General features: G+C 42.4%; 1 protein-coding gene across 17 annotated transcripts in view; it reads right to left on the bottom strand.

The window, feature by feature from the left end:
• The window catches only part of LOC128872909 (disks large homolog 4), a 393,187-nt gene that overhangs the window by 82,026 nt on the left and 293,093 nt on the right, over nt 1-18,068 (bottom strand). For 16 of the 17 annotated variants that reach the window (XM_054116078.1, XM_054116077.1, XM_054116084.1 and 13 more), the window contains 4 exons: nt 8,674-8,949; nt 5,475-5,687; nt 2,923-3,085; nt 1,422-1,557 (listed from right to left, as the gene is read on the bottom strand). In XM_054116078.1, the coding sequence (XP_053972053.1) occupies nt 1,422-1,557; nt 2,923-3,085; nt 5,475-5,687; nt 8,674-8,949 (788 nt within the window). The remainder of the gene's footprint in view (nt 1-1,421; nt 1,558-2,922; nt 3,086-5,474; nt 5,688-8,673; nt 8,950-18,068) is intronic. The other variant, XM_054116079.1, reaches the window with a different exon arrangement.

Consider the following 18,068-nt stretch of genomic DNA (forward strand, 5'->3'; position numbering starts at 1 on the left):
ATTTCAGGATGAACTTCGGTTTTCTGTCTTACCCCCGCACGACTTGTCTAGGCAATCCTGGGGATTTACGGATACGTACCAAATTTGAAAATTGATATTGAGAAGTATAATGACTTTTGGATATTAAATTCAGTACAGGGGACATGAAAATAGTTCGTAAAAATATGGATCATATATAAATGGGATGAGACGTTAGTAAGTAATTTAAAAAAAAAAAACAGTTGATAGCTCTGAGTGATTTCTAGAATAACAGGCAACAGATTTCAGGAATAACCCGCGACCATAATCGAGAGAATCCTCCAACGGTATGAAGTGTACGAGATATAGACGTCTATTACGCGATGGAACGAGCCGAGGTCCGCTGCACTAATCTCCGTCTCTGTTCGGGCTCGCAACCTCTGGTGATATCGAGCTCGGGTGCCCCCAGGTACTAATTAAGCGCTCGAATTACAGGTCCTACGAGGCGTTAAAACAATACCGACCGTCTCGACTCGAAGTCTCGAGTGTTTCGACAACCAATAGTCGAGCTGCGAATGCCAACGAATCCTGAAACTCGCGCGATGCTCAGCTGACCTTAACCCAAGCGTACCGACGGTCGCGTCGTTGTTGCATGCGAGATAGTGAGCTGGACATCGAGGGTGGAACTGGTCTAGCGGACAGCGGAGGCTCGCGGAGGGGTACATAATGCTCCCAAACCAATCCTGTCCCTGGCAGGCGGACCGATTCGATAAGCTCTTAATCCATCGGCAATTAGTCCGCACAGTAGCCGACCGCAACCCCTTCCCTTGCTCGACTACCTAAACCTGCGGCCCGCCCCTAAACGCTGTCTTTGTCTGTCTCTTCGAGTGGTGGACTCTGTTGTCCCTCCTCTCCCTCGTCCAGCTAATTCAGCAGTCTCTGCGACTGTATAATTAACCACCAGCTGTGCGGGTGTGTGTTTATGCACGGAATGCGGTCGCAACTCGTCCGGTTGCATTCATGGATCACTGATTGGGACGATAAAGACATCTAGACTCGGCCTGGGAACTTTCTTTTTCATGGATATACGAGGTGCTCCGCTTTGGATTTTAAGAGGAGATCTACCCCTCCTCGAAAAGTTCAGTATTCCAGTCTTCGCGCGAGCGAAATGGGAGTAAAAAATAAGTAACTCGAAAGGGAGGGAGGGGGCGAAGTCACGCGATATTCGGATGATTCGTTCGAGAAGAAGTGTACGCGATACTCCGGGTCTTTATTTTTCAGGCGTTCGGCGCGAAAGAGTTTACCACGTGGGGGGAAAGGATCCCGAAGAGGGAACGAGGGAGCGGTTTGCGCTCGGAAAATAAAAGAAAAGGGAGAAAGAGACTTTAAAAGAGCACAAGAGGGAACAGCTACTCGGTATTTTTGTCGTAAAGAGGGGAAAAGCATACTTTGAAAGAACTCACCGTGATACGTCCTCTTGAGAAACAGCTCGTGGCGTGGTCGCTCCATGAAGCGCGAGTGAAGACGCGTGACGTGATTCTTGCGAGTACGGCAGAGTCGAGTTGTTTTCCAGCGCCGACACAGAGCCATTTTGTTTTCCTGGGAACAAACGGAAAGAAAACAGGCAATTTAGAACTTTCCTTTCCCGCGGTGAAGAGACGTTAGATGGCTTCCGAACTCGCGGCAACCCTCGGAGCATTTGATGCCCTCGAAGGGACGCGTTACGTGAAGTTGTACTGCGTTCAAAATACTACATGTAAGAAGATATAACCTTTACACTATCTTATAACATCTAAAATATGTTCTCCTTTGGTTGAAATAATAAAAATTCACGTATAAGCTTATTCATATACATATTTATAATGAAAAATTCATTTTGTAACATCAAAACTATTATTTAATTTAGTCAAACTTTTTCAGACATAGGTGCTACGAATATTTATGACTGTACGTAAAAAATAAATATGAAAATGCTCCTGAATCGTCCGAAAACGCGATCGTCTCAAGTAGGAAGGACAGTCAGCGGAGTGCTTTTATTTATTCAAGAAAATTGTAGCAAACATTTCAAAGGCGGAGATATCCGGCCGCAATTACGTTTCCTGTTTAAAACGTAATTTGAATGGCGGATGATAAAACCGGCTGGTTTTCTCGGTTTTGGAGCATTTTCACGGCGACCGCCTCCCGACGGTCGTGAAATGGGTCACGGTCCGGTCGTCGCGAGAGAACTTAGGGGTAGTTTACGAGCACGACTTTATGAGCGCGATGAATAAGTTACACCCGATCGTTGGAACGAACAGGAAAACGGAGAATCGCGGAGAAGTCGGCGAAAGGATCAAAAATTCATTTTCCGCTAGGGTACGCTGTTTATGACCACCGTGGGAGATCCAGGAACTAAAAGAATTACGGGACTGTTACATTTAAGAGGAAATGATGCCGGACGACCTATCGATCGATTTTTCAGTGACGAGTATTGGTTTTTAATTGCTGATCCGTGAAATGATATTTGAAATTTTTTATGCGTGAAGATTTGGAGATATTTATTATTGAATTTAAGTGATTATTTATTTTGGAGACGGTTCTTAACTTTGAATATTTAAAGAGAGAAAGTAAACCGTATTATAATAAAAGGACATTTTACTAAAGTATGAAACTGCAAGTCTGTGCAACTCGTGCTACATTTTTCTTTAAAATCGTGCGATTCTAAGAGTTTAACGACGAAACAGTGTAAATTCCAAACCAAAACGGCGCTGAAAGAGTTTCCGCCGCGGCACGAACAAAAGTAACGTCCGACATTTTTCCCGCCGCGGCGTGTGAAATATTTATGGTCGTGGAAGACGGCGTCATGAAAATTCGAGAAGAAAAGATCGTGAAAACGTCCCGAAACGACGAGTAGGAAAAGTTAGCGGGGCGCGACCCCGCTGGACGCGAATAATATATCCGAATAGAATAGGGTAGTCGGCTTACGTGGTTGCGGCGAGAGTGAATTGTCCGAGGCCATCGGGGGTGGTGGCGGAGGCACGATTCCGGTTTCCGGTTTCGCCACCAGAAGAACCACGCGGTCTTGGGTCGCCTTCAGAGTCGCCACTGCTTCCTCGTGCGTTACGTTCTCGAGGTTTTTGTCGCCCTGCTGGAATTAAAGGGATCCTCTTTTTTATCTTTGATTTAAACGAGACATGGGTTACACAATAGGGGTGGAAATTTATGAGGCACTTTCAGTCACCCCTATGGATACGAAAATTGTAACAGCAGGTCCCATTTGTTGGCTTCTGATATCATGACAATACTAAATAATATTTAAAATAATTACTAATAGTTTAAAATAGTCATTTGCTTGATAATTAAGCTTCCATCGTCAGTGCCTACACAGTTAATAATTACACAATTAAATGATTCAAGAATCCTTCTACTTCTCTTTTCATAAAGTTTCAAGGATCCAGAATTAACCAATCATATCTTTCACCCATATTTCAATAACATCAAAAACAAAGTTGATAAATGTCCGCTGGTGTACGTCCATTAGCATTACAAATAACATATTTCTGGAGCTCTAATAAATTGCAGAATCTGGAGCTCTGATAGCATGACAGGAGTGAAACTCTGTAGGGTGGTTTCGGCTATAAAAATTGAACCACGGATAACGAAACACGGTTAACAACATCGAGGATTTCAGACACGCCTGGATGAATATGGAAGATACACCCTATCATCGTTCTTTCTTCACGTGAAATATCTCTCTCCATTCATTATCGTCGTTCATTCATCTTAATTTCCTAACCTATTCCCTTTCACCGTGTCCGCGTCTCTGTATTTTATTTCTCGCCGAGGAAAGGCGCGGGCGGTGAAAAGTTCGCTAGGAAAACGTGAACCCTGGCCATGAGTATCGATCAAGATTTAGCGAGGCTCGGTAATTGATTTCTTCCGTTCAATTTCCTCTATCAATCATCCATCCTTTACTTCTCATGGAACACTTCGAGATGGATTACAGTATAAATACTGCGAGACATCATCCCTGTCATGCTTATTACTGTGTTCAAACATATCCTGTTAAAATTTAATAATACATATAATATTCATGCTTTAGCGAGAACGTGGTAAATGATAATAAATCCGTACTCAAACGTGAAAAAGAACCTCATAACGCAGTAATTTTGTTACCAAAAAAAAAAAACACAAAAATACATTTACCATAAAACGAAACCATTGTTCCGCCGTTGAATGAGATATTTCACTTTCACAGCACAATGAAGACGGATCGTCGAGGGGAATAAAATTTTAATTGACAGTAGGTTTTTGGGTCGCGATAAACAACGGGATAAATATTCGCGCAGCTGCGCAAACAACGGGAATAAATCTTCCGGTTAGCTGTATTTCAGTTTTTCGTTCGTTTTTTTTATCTTTCATTTTTTGCGTCAGTCATTCGCGAGTTGGGGCACGCGAAAAAACGAAGCGCAGCCGAAACAGCGGGGGTGCAAACACCGTGTCGCGTGTATGGTAATTATCCGACGGTGTTCGGCGGGCGTAGAAAAAAGCTCGACATCGTTGAAGTTTCCGAGGTGGCGTCATAAACAACTGACGAACTTCCCGCTGCGTTCGTTGTTCTCAAGTGTATGCCTGACACGCAATCGCGCGGAAAGTTAAATCGACTTGCGATCTACCGTCGCGAAAACTTTTAAATAAATCGTTCACCCGAAAACGTCGAAAGAACCGCCATCGATCGCAACATCCGGGAGCCTGGGCAATTTATTACAAGTTTTGTCAATTTTTTTTAATAAACACACCGAGGCGAGCTGAGTTATCGCTGTTCCTCGCGGCGGTGAAGCGTTATAATAGTACGCTACGAACAGGGTGCTTTGGAACTAGGTGGAAAACTCAAAACGTAGCATTCGAGAGCAATTTTTTGAGGAAGATAGTGAAAATATTTTGTTTTTTTGGGGGTGAATGTCTTTGAATGATTACTTTACTGTAGAATTTTCTGAATTATTGTTCCAGGGGGTAGAAAGATGAACGAATTTTTGAATTCCATTTTTAAACGCGGTCGAAAAAGTGGAAGATCCATCAGACGCCCATCAATTTTATCCAACCACCCTAGTCCTCTATTTGTGGAAACCAAGAGTGCCAGAACCAAATGGTTCGAACCCTAATTGTGACCACACATGTGCCGACGCTTTTTCCCCTGAATGAAAAATGAATCTGTTCCTTATGTGGAGCCAGTCCCTGCTCTGCATGAGAAATCGTCTAATCAAGAGCACACACCTTTTTCGATGTAGTCGCTCGGTGAAAAATAGTCGGGTGTCATCAATCACTCGAAAAGATTTTCTCGTGAAAAGTATTTAAAGAAGTTAAATATAAAAGGTCAGGGAACACTTGAACCAAGAATTGTGTTACTCAAGAAGAAGCAGCTTATCGTGACGATATTTTAAACAATTAGATTACGGTTTGACGTTAATTGTATAGGCGACGATGGAAGTGTCACACGGGATCAAATCAGGATAGAATATAATTTTGCTTCAACTCACCAGAGCGTTTCTGACGGCGACCAATTTGTCTCCGACTACAAGACGGCCGTCCACTTGCGCGGCACCGCCCTCCATAATTTTCGTCACGTAGATTCCATTGTCACCGGGTATATGCTGATTGCCAATACCACCGGCGATACTGAAACCGAGGCCCTTGTTACCCTTAATTAACTCGATTTCGATCAGCTGTGCGTATCTCCTCCGCCGGACGTACTGAAAATTAATTAAGAAACATTCTTAGACGTACAAGTACCAATCGAAAAACATCAAATTGTGTGTTCCGCAAATGCAACACGAATATTTTTACTCTGGAGGATAGGGGTATTTAGAAGAGGATTGATTAAACTTATAACATACTTATCACACCAAATAAAGTTTGGTGTTTCGTCGAAGTATAAAGAACTTTGTATTTTCTTTCCTTTTTATCTCGCTTCGTTAATTTATATCAATCCTTTGATACGTCGACGTGTCCCATTGCATATTTAAATAAATTCTACGGACTGTATGCTTAATAATAGATGATCCGTCTAATAAATAACTAAGCTGTGTGTCCATCGTCTACGGTCTGGTTCGTTTCATAAATTGCCGAACGAAATAGCCTCCACTCGGGTAAATTAATCGGGAATCGATCAATTTATAATTAGACAGTCAATGAAGTCGATCACTTGGCGAAATTGAATAGAAAATGGCGGTATCTCCACTCGACCAAGCACGAGCGAGTCGAATTTAAGTGGACGGAATTTATGTTTTCATGGGGGTAGTTTAGTATTCCGAAATAAATCGCACCCTCTCTCATGGTCGAGGTCGTGAGTCTCCCTCGTGCTCGCGTGGCGCAACAATGAATCCCACGTAATTAAATGCCCGTCCAAAGGCTAACCGACAAGATACCCGCTTCCCTCCTAGGGTATTTCCTCTCGTTTACTCGAGTGATTTATACACAGGATTCATCTTCGAGATCATAGCTTTCCTCGGTGACTCCTTTTTGGGGGGAGTAATTGATGGATTGTCTTCTTTAATAATCTGTCTTAACAGCTTCGTAAATTGTTGGCACTTAACGAACAGATTTATGTACCCAAAGCATCAGCACTACTATCAACATGTACTGCCTTCTTTTGAAGTAAAAGATTGTGATTGGAAAAAGATTTGAAATATTACAGAATTATGACAATACTGGTGTGTTAATCGGAGTTTACACCCCATATAAAATTCGGAAAATAAGAAAATTTAGACACCGAACTAGGTTTGCACATGCATTTTAAGAAGATAAATACATTTAATTAAATTGACCCGGTGGGACCAGCTAAACCCTGCGAAAGTTTGAGGTAACGAGTCCCCGAACGTCAACGCTTTGAAGATATTGCAACGAGCCTCGCTTCACGTCTAAATAATAATATCCAGGTCCCGTAAAAGGTTTTACGCTCGCTTGGTACATGTTTTCTAGACCCTCGAAAAAGGTTAATAACGCGGGCGAAGGCTGACGCGAGCACGTCCGAGTGTATCAAAAAATCTCTCGACCTTCGGAGCACAATATTTTCAGTTTGAGGCAACCACGTTAAACACGGAGCCACCAAGCGCACTCGAAAATTTATTCGGGCCGCATTTCCCGCAGATTCCCCCGAGCGGCCTCCAACTGAACTGGTCTATTCAAATGCTAAACGATCCCCTGGCAAGGCTTTATGAGAGAGTCTTACGGTTTAGAACTTTAAAAGAAAGCGTTTACTACTTTTAATTAATTTTTTCCTCGGCCGTTGTAGATAACACCTCTGATTTTTCTTATTATGGATTGGGTGAAAAATTTTGGTTTGGATCTTGGAGATTAACACCTGAAGCAGGGTTGAAATACTGAATAATTTATAAATATTACACTTAGGAAAGAATTTTTGGAAGGAAATGTGTGAACCACATTCTGAAATTCTAAAAAAAACTGCATTTCAAGATTATATTCAATTTTTATCATTTTTATAGTCTTTTTTCCAACTTCTAAGCCAAGAGACTGGAATATAAAAAAGTATCTTCCTTCTGCCCGATGACTTTATTATTGCCGGACTCGTGAAATATCTTTTTAATCTCGAGCATTCAAGTTTGGGCGATGAGATATCACCGGAGCTAAAGAATCGCGAACGAGCGGGTATTATTTCGCAGAGAAGAGCTAAAATCTCAGTTTTCCGCAAGATATACAGCCAGAGCATTGTCGTCGCTCGCGATTATCTCGTGTCGGGCCAGCAGATAATAATTGGACCGTCTGAAATGGAATCTCAACCAGCTGAGTCAGTCTCGCCGTTCGAAAATACGTTTTAAATCCTCCGCCGTTTATTTGTTTTCTTTTTTCCGGAGCGATTATACGATTACCGTCGCGATGATTTTTTTTCAAAGACGAAAAACCAGTAGAGGAATTTACCAAGGGGTTTCGTCTCGACTATTAGGAACGGAAATCCTCTTTTTGGGGTGGGGAATTGAAGCTCGGGGCAGCTCGCTATCATTGACTATGTGATTTTAACCCAGGGAAAAAGTTGGAAAAAATTCTTATGTAGACAAGTTTCGAGTAACGAATTAAAGATACTCTTTTCATATGTTCGCTTGTCAAGGGCTACAAACCTTTAACCAAGAACATATTGCCAATGAATTATATTTTATTCAAACAAACATTATTTTTCCCAAGAGGATGATTAAAGAGATTAAAGCAGTATCAAGCATGGAGTACAACTTGACGTCGTCAGTGAAATCCCAGCGAGACAATCGCTCAAGCGACGTCGGTTGTAAGTCGTTAGGATTGCGGGTGCAGTTTCGGAAGAGTAGTTTGTTACGCGTTTCCAGAATGTGGGTTAATCTAATTTCCCAGGAGAGGGATGTTCGCTTTTACAACGTCGATTACCGATTTCCACGCCTGTAAAGTTCAATAATGTTTAACACGACTAATCGCAATTCAATTTCCTTCCGATACTCTTCGAAATCGCGAAATCCATCAGGAACTAAGATCCTAATGTTTCCAATACGATTAAGGGTGAATTGAATGGATTTTGATTAAGCATACAGTGCGTAGAATATACGTGATAAATATTGTAAAAAAATTTAACTCGTAAACCAAGCGACTCGAAGAATAATCGAACAAAATACTTTGTGTCGAACGTGTTTAGCAATAGCTGAACCATCTAATTAATTAAAGTGAAGTCGATATTAGTAAAAGAAAAAAGAGACTTACTAGTTTAACGGTGTTGCCCGCTCGTTTGAGGGCGTCGACGGCTGCTGCATGCGGAACGTCGACAACGGACACATCGTTCACCTGGAGTATCGTGTCGTTGACACGCAGACGGCCATCCGCGGACGCAGCACCGCCTGGGATGAGTTTCGTGATGTAAATGGCGGTGTCGTTGCCAAAGTGAGGATTGTCCGTGCCCCCAGCGATGCTGAACCCAAGCCCAGCGCCGCCCCTCTCCAGGACGATTTCCTCGTACTCCCAATCATCGTCACCGTTTACCTGAAACAACCATAATTTTTCCATTCAACCCTGTGTCCATATCGAAATATAATAGTCTGATAAAGGGAGGAACTAACGAAGCTTCTCAGCTTTAGACCCTTGCGCAAAAGGGACACTCAAAAGCTTCTTCTCTATTGATTTCTTAAATTTAGGGAGGGTAATTCCTACCCAAACACTAGTAGGGGTAAACAGAAACCCAAGATCTACTTGCTCAAGGATTTTGCAAGCGTTAGATTGTCAGCGAACTGCTGCTGTAGGATTTGCTCAAGTAAAGACGGTTCTCAAAATAAACTTCACAGATGGATCGCTATTCAACAGAATTAACAGATCATCAGCATGATTCTTAAATATTCAGAAGCTCCATTTTCTAGAAGAATAACATTACATCACTTTCCAAATAATTTGGTTCGGATATCACAGGAAAATATATCGAAAGAAGAGAGTACCAGCAAAATCAAGGCGACTCGAAAATCGAAACGAAGAATGGCGAATCCTGGTGAAACGGAAAGCTCGGACTACAGCAGTAATTCTGTACGGGTCAGTTCCTAATTACACGAGGGACCGAGCATCCCGCATAACGAAGGAGTTAACTGGTTAATTGATTTTGAGACCCGCAGAGGAGTAGATTAGGTCGCGGAAGAACCTCGATCGATGGTGGTCGGTTATGGCAGTTATTACCAGGACGGCTACGTCGTTTAACGACGTTATAATCCGTTGTACTCGAACGTGAATCCTTTCACAGACAGCAGAGCAGGATTTTTCCTATAACAATAGAACCAGAGTTCCTTTTCATCCTTTCGACAATTTTCTTACAAAAGATTTCGGAAACCCTACACGTGCTGCTCCTGATAATTCGATGAAATTGATTTTCTGGGTGCAGCAGCTGGAGCCCTATTATCTATAGAATCTGACCTCATCCTACACCCTAGTTCCAGTTGGAGTCCAAGTTCGGGCTTTGTTTTATTTGGGCACGTGGAATCTTAAAACGAGGAGTCTTGAATGTCAGGGACGAAGAGCCACGTGTACGGATGAAACACAGTTTCCTGCAGACCACCAATGTCAAAACATTGAATTCTGATGATTCAAGCGAAGAACTGAATTATCGAGTCATTTGTTTAGGGATGTCGAGGGGAATCGAGGAGATGCTCGGAAGTTATGAAGTCTATTTTAACTTTTCAAGGCACCCTTAAAATAGTTACGATAGTAGCAAAATCAGACTACCTCGTCAGAGTACTCTGAAGAGATCCGAGCCTTTAATCCCTTGCAGTCCGAATTATATTTCAATTCGTTACCAGTAGATCCCAACGTTTTTAAATGTTCTAGTTACTTGAACTAAATACACTTAAATACCAATTTTATTCTCACTTTTGTTATATCGTATAATTTTCAAGTGATATCTCTTGAAACAATTTCTTTCCCTATTGATTTGGACACGAAAGAATATCGTGTGAAACTCGACAAAAGAGCTCCTGAGATAAAAACTGATATCGAGTCATATTCCAAGCTTTCTAGATTCGAGTGTCCTCCAGAAGTTCATCCGGGAAGAATTTTTCAAAATCCCACCAAAATCTAATCTTCATCTATGTCAAAGACGTTTCCTCTCAGGTCAGGCCTGCCTCTATGTCACTTCCCACTGGTCCAGATCGATGCACTGCTATCACGTGCTAACCATATCCCCCCAACAACCGCTACCATTCAGATCCAAAACGCATTTCGCGTAGCTGATATCGCGACCACCCCCAGCACTCGCAATCACGACCGCCACGACAGATTTGACGCACGCGGTCGCATGAGCGCATATTGCCTGCGGAATCGCGAATTAATCGTCCCGAATTACCATTCTATGGACCCTACCCCGACAGATGGAACGCTGTAAGGGTCCTCGCTGGAGGTCCATGTTACGTTGGTAACGGCCACCGATGCAGGCGCGACGTTGACATTACGATGCAATTATGGGAGAGAACTGTCGCTCGGTTAATCGACGATTAGCGACTCTGTCACGGTGAATGGAATCGTTCATTAATCCGGCTACGTTTCCGCCCCGGAGAAGAACCGGTTCACGGGATCGTTCGCTCGCCAGGTAGGAGCCAGATACCAAGGAAGAAAAGAATAGAAACCGCCTACAGTTGACAAATAGTCATTGGAAAGCGGTGAAAGATAGCCAAGGAGTTGTTCGCTCGTTATCGAGGTTTTTAACGCCGAAGAAGTTACGACAACGATAAAGCTTCCACCGTGTACAACCTTCCATCGATTTAATGATTTCTCGATATGTAACGAGTCTGATTATTAAATAAATAGTTCTCAAGGATGTTCACACATGAATTGAAACATAAAAGAATAATGGCCTGTCTATCTATTAATTTATACTACGTCTTCTTATCATTTCAAGTCCCACACGAGCAATATTTCTATATAGCTTTGAAATGAATTACACCTGAAGACCGCAAAGCACGAACGCATCCGCGTCTCTCACGGTCGGAAGTCGTACATGTTAGCGGTACACGCGGATCCACCAGCGATTCAAGCGGCATAACGTGAAATGACGATTTACCATTTTATGCGGTCCGTTTACCATGGTGGCTGTCATCGTGCGTGCTGGCCCCGAGCCGTTAACAACATTTTAAAACGCCGATAACGACGCTAACGGCGCCTCTGGCCGAACAGATCCGCGGGAGAGTCGTATAATTCAAAACCTTCGTTCACATTCACTGAGTTCACTTGCACACCGTCCATCGAGTATCGAGATCGCATTTAGAAACGTTCGAGTGTCATTATTTTTATCGAGTTAACGCATCCTCCGCGCGGAACAATTTTCTTCTCTAATAAATCGACGCACTGCACTCGAAAGATGTTCAGCTGGTGGACTTCGAAACGGTTATATCGTCGGTAGCCAAGTATGCGAATTGCTTGGAACGATAGAGCACGTGCTAGGAGGTGTTATCTGCTGAACGACAGTTGCAAAAGAATTTATTACAAATTCTTTGTTTGCTTGGTCACATTTGGAAAATTCCTTACGTTTTTGTGAAAATATTACCAACGAGTTAAGGATTTTTACTCTCAGTTGAAGCGAGTTCAAACACGGCCTCATTTTGACTATTTTTAATTCTACGCGTTTGGCGCACGAGTTATGTCCTGCTTGGGCTCATTTCCACCGATAAAAATCACATCCGTGTAAACTATCACGAAAACGCAAGGAAAATTGTATTGTACATGATCAAGGTGAAAGAATTTAAGGTTTTAATTGTTTTACAACTTAATCGAAACGATAGCGAATTTTAGAAATGATTATCCTTAATTGGGAACTGGCGAACATGTTTCGAGGGAGCATCGTACCCTATTCAGCGCGAAGGTTGAACCCTGAAGCCAGCGTTCGTTGCACTTTACATGGGAAAATTTACAACGGGCAGCTTTTCTTGTCGCGGGAAAGTAACACACAAATCACGTAGATAATTTATGACGGGGCGCCTGGAACCTATTATCAAGTGCATAATCAGTATCGGAGCGTTGCGTAACACTGCGGAAAATTCGCGTTCAGAACGGAGATTAATACGTCACTGACGTTCGCAGAAATTTATGACGCTAACCCGCGCGAAAAGCGATAAAGGTCGAGGTACCTTTCAGACCGAAAATTCCGAAATTTCTTTTCTGTCACGGCCACTGACACCACACTTTCGTTTATTACAGTCCAATGCGAAAGATATCTGGAGCAGATACTAGGTATGCCCCACAAATTAAACCCCTTACTATAATATCAATTCGTCTTAAAGCATTAAATCAATAAATATACGAATACACTCCATTTAGGAAAATTATCATATTGAATTCAATTTGTCCTCATAAGAAATTTACACAGCAAACGACTCAACGATACCGATTACACGTTTAATTTCAATTTTAGTCGATAATCATCAACGTTAAAGTCTTCCGGTTTCCACACCGTCCTCGCGTCCGAACGAGCGGGAATACAACTTCCGTGCTAAGTGGACACGGAACAGCCAGCCTTCCTCGAAGGCTGGAATCGGTGAAACTGCGACAGTTCTGTCACGACAAGCAAGAAGTAACGTTATCCGGTTGCGTTCTCGTTCCCGTGGCGTCACACGCTCGAAACTGGCGGCCGTTTCGACCGCGGCTCTCGGCTGTGCTCGCTCGCTCGCTCACGGCAGTCATCGCTATTATAATATTAGACCAGTGGCCGACTATTTCCAACCGACTGTGAAAATATACCAACGGCACGCGTACTGCACGGCGAAGATACGAGTACTGAAATAAGCAGGCCGTGGTCAGTCACTCGGCTCGCGTACGCAGACATTGGGATTTATGGTCGCGTCGATCGTTCGAGAGAAATTTTCTTAGAAGAAAAACAAAATTGATTCTTCCCGAGTGGAAACATTTGGACTATAGGAGAATATTTTTAGAAGTGGCATTCTTTAGAATATCAGCTTATAGAGTCAAGAGTTATCGATCGTTCGAGAGAAATTTTCCTAAAATAAAACAGAAATTCGTTCTTGTCGACTGGAAACATTTGGATTATGGGACATTATTTTTTAGAAAGAGCTTTCTTTAGAATATCAGCTTATAGAGCTAAGAATTAATCTTTGTAAAAATACAATGAACAATAAATGAAAAATTCAAAGCACCTGTTTTCGCTCGTCACTGCAAATTGCAAATGTGAAGCACCTTCTGCATATAATAAGCAGTCATCGCCACTGAATAAATAAACAAATCCTCTGCCTCTGATTCGATCATGTTGCAATGTTCCTAAAACAATAAACAACTAATCCGAAGTATCACACTCGAATTTCGCATTCTACCACCCTCTATCTAGGTGCCTCATACGAGAAGTTGCAAGTGCCTCCAGTAAAGAAGAATGCGATTGGATAGTTTGATGCTCATGTATCGCGTTTATCGCCTAAGATTTCCCATTTCCATAAGTTCGAGATTAATTCGGGCACACGAGTACCGGCAGTAATTCCGTTAGCAGAACTCACGGAAGTTCCCGGGGTGGATTTCCATGTGTGTTACGTGGATGTGGCGTGAAAGACCAACACGGTGGTCCCGGAATCTTGGCTCGTGAAACTCCGACGGGCCAAGTCCGTGCCGTTCGTGTTTCGAATTAACATCACGACTCAGGAACCGTCGGCTATATTCGTTGGCCTTTGTCGGAACGCGGCTCCCAACCGCGGGTAAAGATAGCCGCGTTTCGTGGCAAATAGTCGTGATTTCGGGCCGCGACGACCTTGAAAGTAATTACTGCCCCTCGGCGATTCAATTTAGATTAATTCTCGCGACGATCGAATCGTTGTAGTACTACTGCTAAACTTACTGTAAATTTGTTTGTCGCATCAACTTGTACTTTACTATTGTATATTTCACTTTGTGTAGCATGAATTTTTAAGCAGATAACTTCTACTTGTATAGCTTAACATAATGAAAGTTATTCTAATAAGAAAAAGAGGAGTTTAACGTTTTTTTTCGCACCGTCTAAAGGTTAAAAGCAGCTCGAAGTGCAGCGTGCATTCATTACATGATCTTAACACTTTGCAATCCGAATTATATTTCAATTTCGTTACCAGCAGCTCCGAACGCTTTCAAGTGTTTTATTTGACATTTACTTTAACTGAAAAATAAGACAATTTAAATAAATACAGGAAGAAACAAATTCACTTAAATACCTGCTATATTCCCATTTTTTATATATTTTGTTATTTTCATGTGTCAATTTCCTTCCTTATTGACTTGGACACGAATGAATTTCGAGTATTCGACATAGGAGTGCAAAAGTTTCGTTATTTGCTTTTAAAAATTGAGAAAGATCAAGATTAAGTGAACGGTCCACGAGTGAGCAACCGTCTAGGTAAATGACGACATTTTCCCTAGGACGAAGGGTCTGTGTTAAAGATCACCCAACTCCTTGGTTTTGAAAGTTTATAGGCAGCTTTCGTTCGCCACGACGGCGTGAACTCCACGGGGCGATTCAACGCAGCCACCGGTTTAACGACGAATGAAATTACCGGGTGTATCCGACAGGAATGCTTGGTCCTCGCCCTCGTCGCCATAAATAGCAGATTCTCCTAAAAAGGGGTTGCAGACTGGCAGGCGCGTTATTAAGGCTGAGATGACGCGCTAAAGTCTGCCGACCCGTTTAAGCTCTGCTCCGCTTCCAAGCCGAAGGATCTTTTAATATCTTAATAACATAATCATTTTCTCGAACTTCGGAGCAGAACGTTCCCATAAATCATCAGCCCTTCCTCCTAGCAATTTTTATTGGACTTCCCGAAGCACCCTAGGCTTACACTTGTCAAAACGAATAAAATACATTTTATTGCGTTTCAATTGTCTCGACGGTTCTCTCTCGTTCTCCCTCTTACCGAAACTTAATCTCTTTGGGAGTAACATTTATTTTAGATCGGAGAACCACGTGCTCAGAAAAATGAATTAATCTTACACAGTAGATCTGATTATTGCAATACGAAGAACGCGAACGTGGAAGGCTCCGGATACTAGGGTGGAATATTAATTTCGCGCGTCATAATAAATTCAGAGCGACGAGAAATTTGCTTTTAAACTTAATACTTCCTTCTAGCCAGGTTGGGCAAGCCGAGCGTATATATTACATCCTAAAGTAACGCAGGTAACGTAAGTGCGCGTGTAAGGTGCGTGCAAAAGGCGAGAAACCGAGTCGCGTTAAGCGGAATTAACGCGAGAAGTAACTCGAGCTCTGCGCATACACTTCAAGCCACCTTTTGTCTTAGGGAATTAAAACGAAAAGACTCACCTAGGTAGCTCAGAGGTGGCAAGAATTTTATTCGATTACGTACTTGGCGAGGTTTGTCTACGTGTCGAAGGACCAGTAAAAAAATGTTACGTTCTTGTCGAAAGGGAAAGGGAAACGCATGCCGCACTTTTATCCCTCGCCTCTTTGAATTTCAAGGGTTGCTCTTGTATTTTAATTAAAATGTTCATTGCCGGAACCAATTCCGCACTTGAAAGCTTCTTGAGCCACGAGGAATTTTTTAATCTTGGGTAATTTGAGGCCCCTTGCCGAAGTGGCGTTCCGTACTTTATTTGTTTATTCAAAATTGCGCGAGTATAGCGTACTGTGAAGGCACAGGCATCGTGAAACGCGAACTTAGCAGACGAAAGTAGTAAAGAAAGTTTACTTTGTCAGAACTTTTCTATGTATTCACCTAAATTATGGGCTCCCATTAATCACTCCAACTTGTTTTTTTACCGAGGGCAGAACCCATGGAAAATATCAAATCGAAGAATTTTCCATATTAAAAGTAATAGGATATTGGAAGTACTAGATGCTCGAATTTAAGGAAAGAACTTTTATGAAATTCGCGGGTGATTGAAAGGAAGCGACGCGCTGCAAGTTCCACGGAAGAACATGGAAATACATCAACAGCATGGGCGTGCGTACATCCCGTTGGATCAACATTCTTGTCTTGCAAACACTGCTCTACGACTTGCGAAATTTCCACGCGCATTCTTCACGCGTCACATCCCATACGTGAAATGCTCCCCAGTCTTCTCGATATAAATGTTTATGCAGCGCTGTTTTAACAGTAGTCTATAAAAAATCGAACACACTTCCAAGGAACAAGAATTTCGTTCAGCTAGATATACCGTTTTTACTGTGTTTGTCGTTTTTCAACGTTTGTCAGAAATTACAGCGGAAAGTCGTTGAATGAACGCTAGGAACGAGCGTTCGCGATTGCGGCGTGTAAATGGAACGTACGCCGTCGCTGGTCACGTGCCGGGGTGACACAACAATTGTTGCATCAACATTAAACATCTGCTCAGCGTAGATTTGTGCCACGCATCTCCATGAAGCAATAGAGTATCGCCCCTGCACTTGACACCCGACGAGAGCCTCGAGATCAAGTGGTTCAAGTGGTTATGGACCATGAATCGCGTTCCTCGAATAATCGTCTTCGACGCCACGAATCGTATATGATAACAACACCGCGCAATATCTACCCTGCACTAACGGCACAGGCTGCAAAATACATAAAACCATGCACGTTCTATGCGTTTTAACGCTCTTTTGCTTCCATTTCGAATGGAAGTGTCTCATCTAAACTTTATTATCCCAATTTTATTTCGTACTTCGTGTGCACTGAATTGTAGAGAATCCGTTCAGAATAGATGCAGTTATTGAGCTGATGGTGTCGATAAATATGTGATTGGAGGGGAACAATATTAGACTGTCTCGAATAAAGACTTGGTAAACTTTCGATTCAGTTTTGTGTCACCTTTAAAACAAACGAATGAAAATTTTCCAAGTTAATACTGAATTAATTAAACACATTAAAAGCTTCTTACCCCGGATTTTCAAGCGCATGAATTCTGTTTCTGTTCAAAAAGGGGTGCCTTTCAAGACTCCAATCCCTGTTCTCAACATTGTGGCATTTCATCGCGCACCATTAAAAGTCGTGCGCAACCGAGGATGAAATCACCCACCTCAATCTAGCGATTAGCACGCGCTGTGGAGGGTAACACCTTCGTGTTCGCGAAATTCGGGAAAGCTGCGGGGATAATCTTTCCTTGTTCCCGTTTCGACTCGACACGCTCGTCGATAATTTTGCGCAACGGATTTGTTATTTCTCTGAATTGCGAAACGATTCCATCAGCGAGTGTAACGAGCCTGTTTGCGCGTTTCAACCTTGGATTTCGATTTCCACAGAAAGGGGCACTGTTCCTCGACGCTTCGAGTTCGTACAAGGTGGTTCACGGTACGCTGTTCGGTGTCCGTTGCAATTGCCGCGCGACAGGAAACGAACATGCAGAGCGTATCCTCGTGGGCTTCTTCGTCTTCCATCATTCAACGGAATACGTCATTGTGCGAAGAAGAAATAAATTTTTTCCCGATGGTAAAGCAAGAGATTTTCGAGTGGTATGTGCAACGATTTTTTGAACAATTAATTTGTGTTTATGAGTTGGAACGTTTGGAATTAGAATCGCCTCAATTACTCAATTAACACGTAGGCTGTCGAGCTGAAACTCGTGAAAATTTCTATAAAGTTAAAATCTTGTCTCGAGACTATTAAAGTTTAGATAATTTAACATCTGACGTAGTATTTAATTTTTTAACGTCGTCAAATTCACGAATCCTT

This window comes from Hylaeus volcanicus, chromosome 2 (genome assembly GCF_026283585.1).
Source record: "Hylaeus volcanicus isolate JK05 chromosome 2, UHH_iyHylVolc1.0_haploid, whole genome shotgun sequence".
NCBI lineage: Eukaryota > Metazoa > Arthropoda > Insecta > Hymenoptera > Colletidae > Hylaeus > Hylaeus volcanicus.